The sequence below is a fragment of the Wyeomyia smithii genome, chromosome 3 (assembly GCF_029784165.1).
Source record: "Wyeomyia smithii strain HCP4-BCI-WySm-NY-G18 chromosome 3, ASM2978416v1, whole genome shotgun sequence".
NCBI lineage: Eukaryota > Metazoa > Arthropoda > Insecta > Diptera > Culicidae > Wyeomyia > Wyeomyia smithii.
In genome coordinates this window covers 117923380-117943372 of record NC_073696.1, presented here as the reverse complement: position 1 = coordinate 117943372, position 19993 = coordinate 117923380, and the positions used below count along the sequence as shown (strand labels likewise).

At 38.4% G+C, this 19993-nt stretch overlaps 2 protein-coding genes across 3 annotated transcripts; one reads left to right on the top strand and one right to left on the bottom strand.

Annotated features, from left to right (window-relative positions):
• Positions 1–689: 689 nt before the first annotated feature.
• Positions 690–5088, top strand: LOC129731372 (FAS-associated factor 2). 2 transcript variants are annotated; one of them, XM_055691300.1, is made up of 5 exons: positions 690–1110; positions 2970–3400; positions 3465–4234; positions 4352–4568; positions 4641–5088. In XM_055691300.1, exons 2-4 carry the CDS (start codon positions 3022–3024, stop codon positions 4526–4528), a joined length of 1326 nt encoding a protein of 441 aa, XP_055547275.1. In that variant the 5' UTR covers positions 690–1110; positions 2970–3021; the 3' UTR covers positions 4529–4568; positions 4641–5088. The 2 variants fall into 2 exon arrangements, with proteins under 2 accessions (XP_055547275.1, XP_055547274.1); XM_055691299.1 differs by having other exon boundaries at positions 691–1110; positions 4352–5088.
• Positions 5089–15190: 10102 nt separating this feature from the next.
• Positions 15191–16423, bottom strand: LOC129728509 (uncharacterized protein K02A2.6-like). Its single transcript, XM_055686955.1, has one exon. The coding sequence runs from the start codon at positions 16421–16423 to the stop codon at positions 15191–15193; it is 1233 nt and encodes a 410-aa protein (XP_055542930.1).
• Positions 16424–19993: the final 3570 nt, after the last annotated feature.

The window sequence follows — 19993 nt, the reverse complement described above, 5'->3', positions numbered from 1 at the left end:
ATGTAACTAATCAACTGTTCGTGTAGAATGTCCCGAGCAAATTCGGTAGAAATGATATGAGCTATAACTTCCGATTTAGGGTCCAAAAATTGACGTTCAGCCGTCGATAGAACATAACCTAGTTACCGTTTCTGACAATCGGGAATTTCTTGCAATCATGCGGGAAAAAGTCGGGAAAAATGCGGGAATTCGAAAATGTAAAATGAGTGGCCACCCTGAAATAGTCATGCAAGAGACAATAATCTACCTGATATCGCATAAGGGTTGGAAAATTGGCAGCTATCGAATTTTCTGTGGGGAAATTAGCGCTGCAGCTCAAATCCGGTAGATGTCACTATTTTGTATATTTACGTATTGCAGGGATACCAAATGTGCAGATTTGTCTGCAAAACGCAGATTTCTGGAGTCCGTGTGCAGATATTTATTGTATTGCAGATATTTGCAGTTTTTCCACGGTTTCTGCAGATTTTTGTCAGAGTCTCCTTATATTTGCGCAGATTTCCTTAAAATGTGTGCAGGTTTTCACAGACTTTTGCCTGCGCGAGCGAAATTTTTTCGGGTCACGGATAGATTTTTTTTCAGATTTCGAGCACATTTTTCCGGTTTTTCGAGCAGTTGCAGACATTTTTCAAAAACATCTGGCATCTCTGACGTATTGGCTGGCTCATGTCAAACGTCATTGAAAAAAGAGAAGAAAACAATAAGAGCAAAAAGAGTGATAAATTTTCTACACCACATCCAGCAAAGAGAACAAACTTTGCTTTTTTACGCGTGAGATTTTCTAAAAAAGAAATATTTTCGAATACAGTTAACAAAATTATGGTTTCAAATAACTATTGATTAAAGGAGTTTATTTTCTGCACATAAAAACTTGATTTTGTATGTATTTGCTGGTGTGAATTACATAATTTGGAATTGTGATAAGTCAGTCAATAGGGCAAAGAGAAAGGAGTTTTACAGTAGCCTTCGTGTCCGGTAAAGTAAATAACCTGGATTAGCTAGGGAGCACTGGTGCTGGAACTATCACACTTTCCTTTGCTGGATGGGCATTATCGATCACCGCTGGCCATCGCGTAGTTGTAACTGTCGACCGAACTGAACGTTTACCTAGTAAGTTTTCCTCCCCTTTGCCAAGCACGGTAAGTCAAAGGTGAATGTACTGACATAAGCTAAGGCACTTCCCGAAATGTAACACCTTCGAAACGATTTCAATCATTCGATGTGAATGTCGCAGGTGGCATTCAGCAACGTTGGTTTGAATCAACAAAAATAGGTACTGAAGACTGGTCGAAATTGCAGTCAGAGGAGATTTTAGATTTTCATTACAGAAATTTTATATTTAAAAAAACTTAAAAGTAGGCAAAAGCTTCGATATTTTTTTCATTCGATTTCTGCAGTAGTTCCATGAATGCTACAACTTATGTAGTTGAGCTTGTAAAACATCATGATCCGAACTCTTGGATGGTTTAGGGAAACTAAATAGTCCATTAACATAGTTCTGAATAAATGTTATCAATCTTTGGTTACGCCTGTATATCACGATATCAACTTGTGAACAATTTGGGAAGTCACAATTTAGTTATGTTAGCCACATAGTTACAAGACATGGAACTGTTCGAAGGACATAACTTGATGTATAAGCTGTGGGAGGTGAATCTGTCGAACATCATTATCTGAACTTCAGGGCGGCGGATAGATTTTTCAGTTACTTTTTATTTTAAATTATTAAAACCAATTGGTAGGGTATCTAGCATCTGGAAAACCTGCATGTAGAGGATTTTACTGTATCTAGCAAAGTCGGGGGTGCGTGTTATCCATTCAAATATAGCGAGTATGTTTCAATTCATTTCCTTCAAATTTTCGTACTCACTTCGATATACTAAGGCTTATCGGTATATCTCTATCACATGAAAACTTACCGTATACTGAAGAATCTGGAGGAAAATGACAAAGGACATTAACGAATATTACTCCTTGATTATGAACATTGAATGTAAAACTAAGCACAGAAAAGGAAATCAAATTGAAAAACATATTCTACATTAAATGTTACTAAATTTGTCCCTTATTTGAATGTAGGTGGGTATTGTTTGTACGTATTGAGTAATTCCCAATGTGACGGGCTACTCCAAAATCCAAATGTGGCCGCAAATGTTGGTTTAGTTCTACGCAAATGTGTTTTTGCCAGAAAAAAAACAAAGCTCAATATTACAATTAAGACAAATAATTTTTAACCAGTTTTGGTCTTTCAATATTTGCAAAAATGCAAATATTCCATAAAATGAGGCATTTTTTGCAATTATATTTTGCTAGATTATAGATCTTAGTGCTGCACTTTTTAGAGCTTGATTGATCTGAAATAGTTTGTAATTAATTATGTCACAGGAGCTCGAAAATCTGCTCAAAAAGCTTTCACATGTATCAGGAATTTTGAATAAAACTCTGAACAAACATTTGGTGTAATCTAGAAAATCGCGAAGGATTTTGTTTTTGAAAACGACCAGAGGCGAGTTCATGAGATTTCGGAAATTCAAGTCATCAAATTATACATCAAAAACTCACTTATACTTTTTTTTCGAAAACAATATTGTTGAAAACCTTTTAAAATTATGAGCACAGTTGCTAGTATAAAACTAAAGTATATTTTTTAAATAATTTTTATTTCGTTCGAACGACGTGTTGCTTTCGACAAATCGTTCTCGCAAAGCTAGTCGAAGTTGATTCACTTCGTTGATTACATTCTACTAAACTTTCTAAAAGTAAACATTTCTGATTTTTTCAAAATCTTGTACCGATTGGTCTTTCAGCAATGTAACTCCCTCACACCTTTTGCGTATTTCATACTTATACTTCTACGTCGTCAATTTTCAACTCGGAAACTGTTTTTACAGCTATGATTTAATTATAAACTGAATTTTCTTGGGTAGATAAAAAATGTCTTATGTTCTTCTTTAATTTTTCTGCTACAGTATTGCACTGAAACATCGACATAAACGAGAACCTTATCGAACCAGAAGCACTATGGATAACGATGGCATGTCGAATGAACAGACGGAAAAAGTGCTGCAGTTCCAGGACATTACAGGCCTTGATGATATTAACGTTTGCCGGGATATTCTCATTCGACACCAGTGGGACCTGGAGGTTGCATTCCAAGAGCATTTAAACATCCGCGAGGGTCGTCCGTCTGCGTACGCGACCGAATCCCGAGCACCTCAGGTCGTCAACGATCGCTTCCTGCAGCATGTATTTTCCGCACAGCGCGGCCCTAGTGTCCCCGTACCGTCCGGTATCGGCGGAATGCTTGGATTTGTGGTCAATTACGTGTTCAACTTCTGCTACAGTACATTGTCCTCCATCGTAACCGCATTTCTCAACTTATTTAAAGATCGAGAAAGGAGTAAGTTTTGCTTCATCTTTAGTTTTATTCCAATTACGAGGCTTTTCTTTTTATTGCATTTCAGTCGTAACTGACCCCTTAGGTGATGTTTTGAAATTTATACAAGATTACAATGAAAAATACCCTGAACATCCGGTATTTTACCAAGGCACATATGCTCAAGCATTAAATGATGCCAAACGCGAGCTCAAGTTTCTTCTAGTCTATCTGCATTCCGAATCCAGCAACGGAGCGACTAGTTTTTGTCGTGAAACACTGTCTAACGCTCAGGTCGTCGAATATGTCAATAGGCGAATGTTATTCTGGGCATGTGATATTTCTTCACCGGAGGGATATCGTGTTTCGCACTCCATAAATGCAAAAATCTATCCTGTACTGGTGATTATTGCTCTGCGGGCAAACAAAATGGTTATCATGGGTCGAATGGAAGGTCACTGCAGTGCAGAGGAACTGATACGACGTATGGATACCGTCGTTAACGATAATGAAGTTTGGCTCAACCAAGCCCGTCACGATCGACTGGAAAGAGATCTCACCCAAACTCTGCGTCAGCAACAAGATGAAGCATACCAGATGTCGCTGCGGGCCGATCAGGAGAAACAGCGTCGGAAACAGGAGGAACGTGAGGCGGCATTGCGCGTGCAGCAAGCAATCGAAGCAGAACAGTTAGCTGAACAGCGTCGATTGGAAGACATCGAGAGGCTCAAGATGGAGTTGGCTTCACAAGTGCCTTCTGAGCCGGAACCTGGAGCGCCCGGGACGATCAGCATAGTCTTCAAACTGCCAAGCGGCTTACGGTTAGAACGAAGATTCCAGTCATTGAATACACTAAAGGTAAATTGACAGCTCTCAAACTTTTTTTCTTAGTCAATGATGTTTTCCTAATAATTATTTCCAAATGCCAAACTGAGCATTCTAAAAATATTGTAAAATTTCCAATTCACTTTACAGGACATTCACAACTTTATCTTCTGCCATCCGGATACACCCGACTCGTTCGAGATCACTACCAACTTCCCGAAACGGGTATTGCAGTGTAATGCCAAAGAAGAGGACTCGCTACCTACGTTGGTCGAGGCCGGTTTGAAGAATCGAGAAGTGCTATTCGTAGCTGATTTGGACGCATAGAATCAAACGTTGTATGAAGGACTACGCGGCGGCTTGCGAAGTAAGACCGAATATGAAACAGTTGCTGAATCAATTGCTTATGACCGCAAACTGATGGGGAGATTTTTTTCAGATAACAATCGTACCTTTCCTATAGTTTACTCTATCTAATTTCTTATTTAAAAAAATTGATTGGATAATGATTGAAAAAGTATACAAGAAGATGCACATACATACATTAACAAAACAATAATTCTCAAGGCCTTGAGAAACTGTTCGAATTGTGTTATCTCGTTTGATTATTTTTCAGATCCAATAGGAAACAATCGAATGTATCAATGAACAGAAAAATATATTTACGAAACAAATCGACACACGAGTAACTACTGTCTATCTTACTGAACAACTTTCCGATTCTGAATGCGCGGCGCGGTCCGGCTCGGTCCTAAGTGGTCCTAATTTTAAATTCAACAAAATGCTGTACCCGCAGTGAGAAAAAAAAAAATTATCGCACGTTGATCTTTTAGATTTCTTTTTAAATTATTTAAGGTTGAAATAAAACTGATTTTTCTGTAAGAATATTCATATACATTTTTTATATACAAACTTTGACGTACTCGAAACTACAGACGGTGTTATGACACTTAGCATATAAAAAACAACAAGCTCTACGCTCTAACCTTTTGTTTGCTTCTTCGTGAAGCCGTCACTTCGCTAGGCTTTCACATAACTGAAATAGAGTCAAAACTAAAACTCTACTGTGCAAATTTTTCAAGTTTAAAAAAAAAACAAATTTATCTTCCCGTGGCCTACAGTAGTGGATGAAGTACATATATCTTTATTTCTTATAGACTCAAAATTCATGCAGAATTTTACACGGTGTTAGTTTCAACAGTTTTAACCCTCTCTTAACCATGGTTACTCTAGAGAACCATAGGTTTGGATGCAAAAAGTCCTCATAAATATTTACCAATCTTACTCAAAATGCCTAAATATGTTCTTGACCAATCAGTATATTGTTCAAGAACATATTCATGCATTTTGAGAAGCATTGGAATATATTTCGAAAGACTTCGCATCTAAATCTGTGATGCTCTAGAGTAACCATGGTAGAGAGAGGGTTAAGTTAGTACTGGTCGAACTTCACCTCCACTTCAAACCGACGAAAAAAGACAAATCCAATTTAATAGAAACACGTCATATACAATAAATACTCTTGTATTGAGTTTTTACGGCCTCGCAGGTACAGCATAGCGATGTCGGTTGGCTAGCACCATACGGTTGTGATGTCGGGCTCGATTCCCAACCAGTCGAGGATCTTTACGAGCTGGAAATTCTCTCGACTCAGCACTGGGGTACGGTGTATCATTGTACTTATTCTACAACATGCAAAATGTGCCTAAAACAATATCGATAACAAATTTTCTCAACTAATCTGGTTCTTAGAGACTGCTATTAGCCCACCAGGCTAGCGTGCGATATTGTTGTATATAATATCATCGTTGAACAAATACGTTCCAAGCAATTATAATTGCAATTATAATTGCCGATCCTAGCGTAAGAGTAAAAATTTACAAAAGAGACTTACCATGGTGACAAAGCACATTTTCTTCCATAACAGTCGTTAGAGATGCGCAGATAAATTCAGTCTCTGACAACAACGGATGTAATACTTCCTTTTTTCTTTCTTTCTTTTTTTCAAAAGCAGAAGCTACTGAATTGTTGTATATTTTAAAGATGGTGAAAAAACCCAAATAGCATCTACGCGTTGTTCTTTGTGCAACTTCATTATTTCAGATCCATCCCGCGGGCGCAACTCACGCAAAAGTTCAAGCTTGCATCAACCGATGTGTCCTCTCAGAACGCACAACAAAGGCTCGTGCATCCCTAATCACCGTCAGCAACCGAAACAGCCAATAGCGAGCCTTATTGCAACAGAATTAACTGACGCTGGGGCCAGTAACGTAAAACTGAATGCATATGAATAAAATCAGAGTCTTCGTTAAATGCTAAATATTTTGAACAAATCCAATGTCTTTTTAATTGCTATTGATTTGATGATGTTTTTGAATGACCGAATTCATCGAATTTGAATGACCGCTTTCATCGATCAGTTCATGTTTGCATTAACCTAGTCAGTACCAAGATCATCAGTATTGATTACTGCTTGCACTGCTTTAACGATATCTGCATTTTGAAAAATATTACCAATACCAGTACAAATCATCATGTGTTTTGATTTTGAGTCGTCCAATACATTAAACATTCGCTAGAGCACCAAATGCGTTATGAACAACACACATTCGTTGTACTGGTTCCGAAACAGTACAAAAGATGCTCTGAAACAGCGTTGCTACTAAGTTTAAAAAAAAATCTGACAAAACGAAAATAAAAAGTCTGGCAAAAATCTGGCACTCATTTTTGGATAAAATTCCTGGTATTTAATGTGATGACTTTTTTTTTGTTCTCGCCGGGTGTAGGTAGGTGTAGGCCAGCCACGACCCGCCTCGCAGTAATGACTTTTTTGCAAGACGACGCGAATGAAATCTGGCAAATATCTGGCAGATTCTGAGGTTTATCTGTTTGTCTGGTTCGCAAACAGAAATTTGGCAAAATCCAGATTAATCTGACATACTGGCAACGTTGCTCTGAAAAGACGCAATATTGATGTGGTTACGCACAGTCCAACTTTTGCGGAACGAAATGGGCGGTCTCTCAACCCCAGAGGTAACTATTGGCGCATTTGTTTATAGACCATCTCACCGAATATTTTTAACATGACTTTTCTGACAGTTGGTTGGGGTCCGTTTACATTTTGGACTTGTGCTTCTTTCTGGTGAAGCAATCGTATGCGTACACTGAAATAATCTCACCTATTCATATTATATGGGAGTGTTATAAGTTTGCACTATTAGAACTTCCAATCAAAACGATGTGATCGAAAATGTGTCATGCATTCTTCATAGGATCGTCTGATAGATTCACATTACTACCAAGCTTTTGAAATAGATAAGAAAATCCTTTAAAAACTAAAGAACAAATAATCCATTAGACTCATTGTAAATACCATAATTTATATCTTGGCATATAATAACAATTTTATAGGAAAATCTCATGCATTTCGTGTTATTATCCTATAGAAATAACTTCACTAAAGGGACTGTATCTTTCATATGATATGTACATGAAAACAAATCGAAGTGTTTTTTTCATGAAGGATATAAGAATTTATTATGAAAATGATATTTATTTTAAGAAATCGGTACTTGATTGTTGACCGTTAAACGGCAATCCTATAAATTGAAGCAAAAATGAATTACGTCGGTCAGTGGCAGTCCACTACCGACTTACTGACAAATGATTAATGAAAAAGAAATTACTGGTTCAACGTTGGCCACTTGATCCGAGTTCCAGTGGTCTGGTCGTTGTTTGTCCTACGATTATATAAGTGCCAATTTCGTCGGTGTGATCTATAGTTGTGAATATCTATGTAAGTTTAAACTCAAATGAAGTTAAGAAAAATAACTTACCCATTGGAGATAAGGAAATATCCTTCCAATCGACGCCGTCTTTTCGTGGTGTAGCCATTTTGAATAACAATCTGGATTATTCGATACCAAATCCAAACGTCAAAACAAAACTTCACAAGTTAAACTGACTAAGTCACGGCGACGTGTGTTTTTTAATGGATTTATCAATAAGATTTATATGTTGGTTTCGATACATGACGGTTTTATATACCTACTTTATGAAATGTATTCCGCAATATTGCCTGTAAATTTAAATTTTTACGACACATGTTAGACGTAAATGAATTTCAAACAAATTGGATGTGAAAATCCGATAATTATTATTTCGTTGTGCGATTCGTTAAAATTAATGTATCACATTTTATTTACAAATGGATTGCCAATGGAATCATATGAAATTAAGAGATCTCTTGGTACGTTAAATTCATTGGACAAATTTAATATAGTATATATGTCGACTTGTTTCAGTGATAGTGGAAATACTGCTGTTATTGATGTTATTGTTATTGTTTATTGTTGTTAGATCATCTAACACATTGGTGGTCTTGATGATAATATAGATTACTAACTAAGTGCTCATTAATATTTACAAACGATAAGACGCACTTTAAAAACCATTATACCTGTCCTCTATGAAGAATGTGTTTCAATGTTGTTACCGAGATGTTAAAATCGAATGAATCTGCTACGACGTTGAAGCTAGCTGACATGGAACGAATGGGGCCGTGTTGCCCATGTGATGCAATGCGATGCGGTAGCGAAAAAACAGTTTCCTTAAAGACCTTTCCGGAGCATATAGATTTAACTGCTGCAGAATTTTCGGGGCGTCGGTTTCACCAGTTAAAATTTTGAAGACAAACACAGCCTGTGTATCGGAACGTCTTTGCTGCAGTGTTTCCATGCCCAAAAGCTGGCAGCGATCCTAGTACGCCGGTAGCTGCTGCGGGTCTTACCACGAAAGAAAACGTGAAGCGTACCGTACCAATTTCCTTTGCACGGATTCAATTCTTGCAATCCAATTTGCGTTGAATGGACACCACCCTACGGAGCTTGTTTCAAGGACAGATCGCACCAGAGAGTAGCATAAAGATCGGAGGCACAGTAAATCATGAAAATCCGAGGTTACCTAGAAAATAAAACCAAGTTGTCTGTTCGCCTTTGCTATGATCTCATTATAGTGTGGTCTAAAGGACAGGGCTGAATCCAACGTAAAACCCAAATCCCGGACCTGGTTAACCCTTGTCAGAGTTTGACCAAGCATAGCTGAACATTTCCGGAACATTTTTCCTATGTAACGAAATCACACAGCATTTCAGGATACTAACTGTCAGCAGGTTAATGGAGCACCACTTTAGAAAAACGTCGACTAGTCGCTGGAGTTCGAGACAGTCTGCAGTATTTCTTATTGTCTTGAATAACTTGACATCGTCTGCAAAAAACATTCAGCAATTTTCTGGCAACACTGAAGATGCATCATTTATGTACAAGGCAAAGAGCAGTGGTCCTAAATTACTGCCCTGCGGAACGCCTGATACATTTGAAAAATGAGCAAAATGTTGTGATCCAAACTTTACGTAGAGTGCACGATTTACCAAATAGACCATTTTACCACAGTGGGGGCCATTCGAAATTTCTCCATCTTATCGAGCAGGATACCATGGTCGACGCAGTCAAATGCAGCTTTTAAATCTGTATAAACCGCATCAATTTGGGCTCCTTCGGTCATAATCTGTAGGCACGTTGCAGTGAATTGAACGAAGAGCAGCAAATAAAGCGCACTTCTCGAATGTCGTGTTACCTTGACGATTTTTTAAAAAACGTGTTCTTTGGTAGACCTTCTTCTTTCCTTTTGCTGTTAACAAACGACTAAAAACGTTGGGGGTTTCGTCTGAGACAACTCTGCATTCTCTGCACACTGAACAAGTGTAGTCTTGAAGGTGTCATTAAAATACCCAATTGCAACATTGAGGGAGGGCCCACTCTCCAAAAATTGCCAGTCGATTTGAGAATTTAAATAGCTCAAATGGTCGAAGTCAGTTCTGCGAAAATCTAAATTTTGTTCGGTTGGACAATTCTCAAATTCAACGGGCACTGATTGCTGGACCGTGATTGTCAGCGCAGGGTGGTTGAAGTCTAGAGGTACTTGCGGCTCACTGCCTTAGGAAGTGCACACAAGGTTTCATTGTTAGTCAGAGCTAAATCAAGGAGACGATCATTACTATTAGTCACGTAGTTTATTTGAGACAGATTGTTTAGGCTGAATTAGAGTGGTCGGTATTACCGACTTTTTGGAAAACCGGTATTTTCATGTTTTTGCAGAATAATACAAACCTCGTGGGGTGACTCGTGGACTATGAACCTACTTTTCCAACTACAAAATTCGTAAAATCAAAGTTTGGGAAAGTAATGATGATTGTCCTCAAAAAAACGCAAGTCATTCTCTCTGTACTATTGAAAAATAAAACTGAAAAATAATTAATGATATAGGGCGTCGAACGTCTCCGGTAGTGGTTTTTTTCGGCCGGTTTTCTGCCGCAGTCTTATGCAAAAACCTGCCGAAGTAAACCACTGCCGAAGACGTTACCTACTCAAATTTGGATTTGAAATTTATTTATTTTTTGCTTAACGTCTCAGGTTGCATCTATGTATGGACGTGTCGCTGCATAATCTTGTTTTTGCATTTATGAGTACCTATGCTTTATTACGGTTCAGTTTTTTTTGTAAGATTTGGACCTCTGCGACCATTGTTTTGATCTCTTGTGGTATATGTTCCACATACAACACTGGATAAATATAACAGTGTTTGAAAAACTTTAATGAATGAATCTAGTGATATGATTACGAAGAACATAATTTCGAAACTCATGTTAACATAATAAAAACATGCAGATTTTATTTAAATTTTCTTTTACATCGCAAAACTTAGTTTCAAATTAGTGAATAGTTTTAAAATTATAAGAGAAACAATATTTGAAACTGTTGAGAAGAGTATATGAATGAAGAATAAAAAAGAAATCAAAAAATGACGATCTGACTAGAATTTACTTTTTACGAATCCGACGGAATCGAAGGTTGATACTTATTCATTTGATTAACTGATTGTTCGATGCTTTTTAAACAGCTCGTCCAAATTATTTATTATTATAATTATTTTATTAATTTTAGCTCCTGATGGAGAAACGAAAAATGTGGCATATGAACAAGTTTGTAACTGAAATAGAAATAAATATTTGAAATAAAAGGTTGGTCAAAAATATATAAAAATATAGAAAATTATAGAAAAAGCAGAAATTTTAACACGAGCAAACCCGGGAACATTTAGCAAGTTACTAATAAAAGCCCGCTGCGGTATGGGTGACGAAGCTTCAAAGAAACAGTAATTTTTAGGATGAAATATTGGCTGATTATTTCATCCTGTAAACACTTTGTATCAACAAAAAATAAATTCCTAATCCAAATTTATATTTATTTATTATTTCTTTAGTTTTACTTTCAAATAGCACAAAATGAATAATGACTTGCGTTTTTTCGCTGACATGATTGTGATTACTGACTAGTTTGATTTTCATAATTTGTAGTTAAATTGGTAGGTTAAAAACCCACGAGTTGCCTCTGTGACTATGAGTGTGTGAAGAGATTGGCTGTTCTACTTAAAAAATAAATGTTTTGCTTTATTGATATGAAGCTTTTGACATATTATCGATACACATAAACACATCGTCTGAATCCATGCAGAACAAGCAAAAAAATAACAAAAATTGATAAATAGGTAAGGGTAAATCAATATTCAATGTTGCTTCTGTCTTAATGTATTTATTATATACATCGTCATGTGATTTTTAACGCCTACCTAAGTGGGTAGCATTTATTAGCCTTACAATGATTTATGAATATTGTGACAAGTTTATTTTATTTAAAGAAAAATACCGAAAATACCGGTTTTTTCGCTCCTCCAATACCGGTATTTCGGTATTGAAAAAAATATCGGTTTTACCGGTTTTTGTTTTACCGGTAAACCGCCCTAGGCTGAATCCATCTAATAAGGCTGAACTCCCAGCTGAGATCTGCGACTGGATATAGTTAATATCTGGCATATTATTATTTCTACAACTCCAAATCAATTCAGACTGGTTGTAGTCACCAAATAGCAATGCGGGATCGTCCCGGTTCAAACGAGACAGAACAGATCCGATGGATTGGACATGATTTTCAATAGCAGTAACATCAGCTCTGCAATCAGGAGGCAAATAGATAACGCCGACACTGATTATGTAAAGCGGCATTGTAACTAATACTCATTTTATAATTGTTCTTAGTGTACTGGCACCTTACTTTAAATCGAAGACATTTTCAGTGCGGTGATATGCGGAGACATTTGAAAATATGTGATAACGACCCGTATTTTGCGTAGGTGGTGACCGTTTTCGAGTTGTCGGCGGTAGTTTGTTCAGCCTTCGGTCGGTTTTAACGAGCCATCTCAGGTTGGAAGAACGTGAAGACATTTGAAAAAATGACCTGGCATCCCTGATTGATAGTATCAATCGTACCATAGAGTAGTACGATGAGTACAGTATAGATTTTAGTATCAATTTGATACTGAAATCTATACTGTTTTGCCTAAAATAGACTAAATAGCTAGACTAAATATTGTCAGGTTTTTTACGCGAATTATTTTACGAGGTTCGCCTATTTTCAAATTAACGCGTTCAAATACCGCGTGAATTAAAAAATGGTTTCGCGGGTTATCGAATTATAAAGTAATGTATACGCAGCAGAAGCAAAACGCGTCTGGTTACATCGATAATCGTATTAAGAGAGAAAGAGCCTGTAGTACACTCTTTGTCTAATGGTCAAATATTTGACCTTCTGACATAATGGTCAAATTTATTTGACATCATGGTTGTTGTTTGCCCGTGTTTGCCCCATGTTAAAATTGGAGAGTGACAAATAATTATCTTTGACCAAATTTTTATCTGTCAAAAAGTGACAAATATTTGACGCTCGGTCAAAGAGTGTACTACAGGCTTAAGAAAGATATATTTGACAGTTCAAATTGTATACACGCTAAATAACCAAAAGTATAGAATACAAGCTTAATTTCGTTTAAGCAAATTTATGGTTAATCAATGTTAATGTTAACAAATTACGTGGGTTGGGAAACACAAACGTCTAAGTGTTAATTGACTGAAGGAATTGGTCAAAAAACCGTTCGCTCTCTAAAGGGTTCGTCCGGGAGATGACCGTCAACGAGGACACTTCTAAGTATTTGGTCGTAGAGCGTCTCGAGTTTTTCCTAAAGCCTTTCTTGGTGGTTCACTTTTCGCGGGTTTTTTATTAAACCCGTTTTTCGCAGAGTTTTGAATTTAGGCGGTTTTTGCGATGTATGTTGTATCCCTACGTAAAAAAAATCTGACTGTACCGATTAGTCAGCCTATAAACCAGAGAGACGCCGAGACACTCACCGTTAGCGAACCTATACATTAGAGAAATGACAAGACACTCACCGTTAAGGCAACTGTCAACATCAAAACGGGCGAGTTGTATCATTTTGCATTGCCGTTATCCATTTTGATGTTGACAGTTGCCTTAACGGTGAGTGTCTTGTCATTTCTCTAATGTATTGGTTCCCTAGTATTGATAGTGTCGACGAAAGTAATGTCCATCCCTAGGCCGGTGTCGTGCCACGTACGAAAAATCGTTGCAAGCACAAAACCGGTTCAAGCCCAAAAAGTCGATACACGAGCCACCATTGGTTCCATACGCGCCATCTGGTAAAAAATAAAGACACCAGACAGTTTTTGTTGATTCCCTGATAAGACTAGTTTGATGAACACAATACCGGCGTGATTTCACCGACAGTTTTGCTCAGCGACACATTTATCCGACCGCAGCGCACGGGTGGTGTAGCGGCGGATAGCGGAACTAACTTAAACTTAATATTGTTAGAAATTAATTGAATAAATGATATTTTTAATAAATTGCGTGTGAATTTATTGTTACGAAAGAAACATAATACCTTTGAGAATACAAAAATACGAATAGCAAATACCCAAAAGGTGAAATAAAAGAGAACCTCAACTATGAGAAAACCAGATCCGAAAAGTTGAAAATTAGAGTACATTCCTAGAAGCATGAAAAATAACCATCACCAAACCATGCTGGATAGTTAGCATGCATGCCAATCTACTTTCTGACAAAATCTCCCGATGGGTATATGGGTCTGACGGAAGTTATAGGGCAAAAGGTGTGCACTTTGTCAAATACTTTGGAAATACGCGAAAATTTAATCGGCCATTTGGCTTAGCAAACTTACATACTTACAGTTACATTCTTAAAGGGCGTATGTCTTTTTGCATAGGTTTTATTCGAAGCATTGTAGTCCAGAAACCGTTGGTTGTATAGAAAAACTGTCTGAGAATGAGTTGTAGGGAATTAAAAATGCATCATAAAAAAAATTATACGCTGCACAAAAAAATATATATATAGTTGTGTGACCTGTTACCGTCCCAGGAAATCACCCATTGCGCACTCCACTATTCGCGATACCAACACACGTCTTACCGGGTTAGCTATTTGACTCGCAATGACTAGCCGTGTCTGAATGCTCATGGTCGATCGTGCCCAAGAGGGTATACTCAGTTTATAATGAAGGGAGCCGTACAATAGTCTCGTCTCACCCAGACATCCCCCTTCCCTTCCGGAGAAAATAAAATAACATAAATTATTTTTTTTAAAAACTTAGTAACCATTGTAGTTGTAATGATTTGGCAGCACTTTTTGACAATGTGTCTTTTTTCACTTAAGAAAATCCATAGTAGGCCTCGGTAAGCTCATGCACTAGAACTTCATTTTTTTCGAACACCGAATGCAAGAAGACATATTTCCACCGAGCTGAAGAGATCAAAAAAAGGGGCAAAATTTGAAGGACGTACCTAGTATAAATATTCAAGCAAGAGGACGAAGCTTCACCAAGCAAAGTAATAAAAAAATGGCGTTGTTTCAAACAAGGGATTCATTAAATCAAGCAGAAAGACACGTTTGTATCTGAGCCATAAGGAAGATGTGAAAAGACTGGAATTTGAAAATGATAGTTTTAGTAGGTATACAGGTTTATTACCGAGCAAAAAAAAAACCGCCAGGCATCCTTCATCTATCAGAATTCTGTGCTGCTTTCAACTACCCTCATATAGTCAGATAGATAAGAAGGGGGTCGCTTCTTCCGTCTAGACCGCTCACGGGGCCCTTCATCAACAGGATCCATCGAATTTCGACGGCCTTTGAAGGTTTTAGGTGACCACGATTCTCGCCATTGTTGAACTTTTTTTGTTTGTGATACGTGGCGCTTCAGTTGTCGACCATCTGCGTCACAAAGGATCAAGCTGCCGTTTCGTTCCTGCATCACAGTGAAACGCTTTATGTCGAATCTACTATCTCCTTTGCCTCGAGCTGTACGTTCCACGATAACCGTATCGCCTGGTTTAACCTTATTCGTCTTAGCTCCACGGCGATAGTCCTCTCGCTTTTTTGAAAGTAATTTGGCTTCCCGATCTCTTTCGTCCAGCAACTGTTCATCATATCCGGATTTACCGTAGTTCAAAAGTGGAAGTCCACGTCTGATCTTACGGCCGGTCATCACTTCTTCTGGGGGTAGTTTTGTAATACTGTGATCTGCAGCGTTATAAGATTGGACTGCAGCATACAGTTCTTTTTGATAGCTTACTCCCGATGATATTGCGGCTGACATAGCCTTATTTACTATTTTCATGAAACCCTCTACCAAACCGTTTTGCTGAGGATAGAAAGGAGTCGAGAATATGGTTTGAATTCCACGGTCGGCGCAATACTTGGCATAATCCTCCCCATTTAAAGGTGGTCCATTATCGGATTTTATTGCCTTTGGAAAACCCTCTTTCTCAAAAATAGCATCCAATACGGCTTTCGTGTGTTCAAATTTCGTGGATTTTACTGGCTGTGCTAATGCGTATCTGGATCGAAGATCTATTGCAACCAAGATTGATATTCCTCCTAGTTTAATATATGGACCGTTAAAATCAATGGCCACAGTTTCCCATACTCCTTTCGGAGCGAATAATCTTTGCATGGGAGGAGGTTTCTCTGGTCTTCCGTTTACTGAACAAATGGCACAGGATTTAACCCACTTTTCTGCATCCGTAGCCATTCCAGGCCACCATACACGTCGACGAAGGATGCTTTTCAACTTAGCTTCGAGCGGATGTCCTAGGTGAGCTATCTCCAGTGTTTTTTCGCGAAGCTCTAAAGGAATAACGGCGCAACCATTCTTCATCAATATGCCGCCAGTGAAGATGAGATCGTCTCCAATAGATTTGAACTTCATCAAGCTTTTTGGCCACGTATTCGTTTCCATGGCTTGGACTACTTGCGTTAGGGTGCTATCTCGCTCTGTGCATTTACGGATCTCGTCTTCTGTTAGAAATTCGGAGTTGTATGGTTCCAGGTGACAAACTTCCCATTAACTGACTTCTTCGTTAAACGCGTCATCCTCTCCAGAATATAACCGCGAGGAAGGGTCCGCTATGTTGTCATGTCCTCTAATATATTCAATCTCGTAATTGTACGGAGTGAGGCGGAGAGCCCAACCATCAGCTCTAGTTAACACCCGTTTGGATTCTTCACGGGATCTTCTCAAAATGAATGCCATTCCTTGAGCATCTGTTCGCAAGACGAAATGTCTACCCAGTAAAAAGAAGGAGAAGTGCTCCACCGCCCATACTGCGCTTAATGCCTCTCGCTGATTTTGTGCATACCTTTTTTCCGTTGCGGTTAGCGACTTTGAAGCAAAACTTATGATTCGTGATTTGCCTTCATTGTTCTGCTGGACTAACACGGCCCCCAATGCGTTAGGGGATGCGTCTGTGTATAACACAGTTTTATCAGATTCCGAAAAATATCCCAGAGATATTGTTGAATCGATGATTTGCTGCTTCACGAACTCGAAAGCGCTTTCCTGCTCTTTGCCCCAGCTCCATTTTTGCGCAGAAGCCACTGACCACAAAGGAGCAGATATTTCCGAGAAATCTTTGATATATGAACTTACAAAAGATGCAAGTCCGAGAAAACTCCTTAGCTCGGACGCCGTGGATGGGTGTCGGAATCTTTGGATGTCCTTAATCTTCGATGCTTCAATATTGAAACCTTTTTCACTGAGCTCATGTCCTAGGAAGCTGATACAAGTCTGGTCGAATTCACACTTTGAAGTATTGAGGGTAAGATTATTGGCTCTGAGTATTTGAAGAACCTGAGCAACCGTCTTTCTCAGTTCTTTAATAGTTATTCCAAAAAATAGGATGTCATCAATATATACAATTTGTGTTTGACATCTTTGAGGATTCGCGTCATTTCACGTTGAAATACTTCTGGCGCACAGTTAACACCGAACATCAAGCGTGTGAAGCGATACATTCCATTCTCCGATAAAAACGTGGTCAATTCACGCGATTCTTCACTCAATTCGAGGTGGTAGTATGCGTCCGATAGGTCGAGTTTTGTGAAAAATTTGGCACCGTGCAACTTAACTTTCATCTCATCGATAAGAGGTAGACGGAAGTACTCCCGCTTAATGGCTTTGTTTGGTGCTCTCATATTGACCACTAAGCGGAAGTCATCCTTACCCTTCGGAACCGCAGACATGACACTAATCCACTGTGGTGCAGTAGTGACTCTTTCTATGATCCCTCTGGCTTCCATCTGTTCCAGACGTCGACGAGCTCCCTCGCGATATGCAGCTGGGATATTGTAGTACGCATTACTCACTGTAGGTACAGTGTTGTCCACACTGAATTTAATTTTCACGCCTGGCATTTTTGGGAATATTCCGGATTTCTCGCAATTGTTTATCGTCGTTCCCACCTTCAAGAGACCCATGTCACTGGCCGTAGCTCTGCCTAGCAAAGACCTTCCACCTTTTTTCACGACAAGAAAATCCGCTGTGATTATCGGTTTGGTTGTTTCAACTGCTTCTATCGTAGCACTAAATTTGCATTCTACCTGCATGGGTTTATTCGATGCATAAGATCGTAGATTGGTGTTCAATCGTACGTTATTTTGGACAAATGAAGCTGTTCCCATTTTAAATTCTTTCTCTAGCATCAGCCAATCTGCGCCTCCTACAACGTTCACGTCTGCTCCAGAGTCGATAAAAATTTTATTGGGGCTGACGATCCGATGCTACAATCTATTTGTACGTCCTGGAGAAACAGTGCATAGACATTCTATAAAAAAAGGAAAAGGTCATGCTAAATATAAGTATGATTCTGCGTTTTTCTAATTTTATTTATTTTCACAGTTTTACTCTTTTACCTGCTCATGATTTTCAGCGTGAGAGGACTGGTAACATGGCCAATAAAACAAACGTACATTGAATCGGTCCGTAAGTTTCTAATAAAATTCACGTGTATTTTCGCACTAGAGGTCATGAAAGGTTGTAAATTTTCAAGTATATCGGGTGTCGCGTGTGTAAGATACAAATTAGTTAGAGTGGAGTGAAAATTAGAAGATCAAAAATGGAAGTGATTATGCAGTGTAAATTGGCACAGAAGATGTAGTTCGCCATTCGTGTACGTTTTGATTTTTATCAAGTGAACGGTAGTGTTAGTGAAAAGAGAGTGGAAACCATAAAGAAGGAATGAGGTTCAACACGTCCTCTCCACTGACATCGATTGGGTTTGTGTGTGTTTTTTTTATCTTCCGCTGAGCTTTGCGCGCAGCGAAGTGCAAAGCTTTCTTGCATTTGTGGTTCCTGCTGCTGGCTCGCAAAATGCAACTGGAGAGACAGGAAACAGAAGCTAAGTATTGGTTTTGGTGATATTTCACGTCGTGTTTGAAACGGGATCAGAGTGAAATTGTGACTACCTATGTTAACGCACACAGCTTTTCTTCCATTCGATTTGAACGGCATGTGAGCGAGAGGGAATTTGTTTTTTTTTCTGCCTTTTGTGCTGCTTACGACCGCAGAGGCACCTTCGAAGATGCCGATTTTCTGATTCTTTCTCTCTCGATCACTTACTGTGTGTGTTGGGTAGCGCGTTTATGTGTTCATGATTTTTTTTACGTTGCATCAACTTGCAAGTTGCAGTAGGCTGACATGAGAATGTGTGTTCAGCAAATAGACCATCGCACGGTGACGTCGCGCACTTGCGTTTGACAGCTATTGGTGGCTTTGTTTGCCTTCGGGCGATACAGTTTGGTTCTAAATTATAGCAGATCATTTCAGTTGTGACCAGTGATGCCACATATATAGATTTGTCTGCTTTTATACAGGTTTCTTGCGTATTTTTCATGCAGATATCTGCATGCAGATTGCAGATTTTCTGGAAATAATACAGATTTTTTGGTTTTCATGGGGTAGTAAATTGAACTTCTTGATGTGGTTGAAAAGCGGAGAATGGCTCGGTTCAGCGTGTCGTAGGTTTTACTATATTCATATGCTACTATAAATCTTTGAACACGCTAACTTTCACAAGATCGAATTGATAGTTTTACAATAGAGTTTGATCATCTATCATTCACACGCGACAAATGTCTAAGTGCTTCGTCTGTCATGAAGAGTTCTGATCGGTTACGGTCATTTAACCATATTTAACCCTATTATTTTTATGATTTTCCTAGCTTTTGGACAAATGTTGATACACTTGAATTTTTTTTGACGTGGGACACGTCTTTGTTTACTATACTGGGATGCATTCTGTAAAATTGGAAATGAAACGGGCAAATGTTGCGTCAGATTTCAAACGTTCATAACAGCATAACCACATGATGGATAATAATAACCAATATGTTGTTGGATAGATAAAATGTATAACAATTTTGTAATATGCTAATTATCACTCTAATTTCATTGCTAAGCGGTAAAATTGATGAAAAATTTCAATAACAAATTTACGTCAATAGTGAACCAATTACATGCGAGCATTCCTAG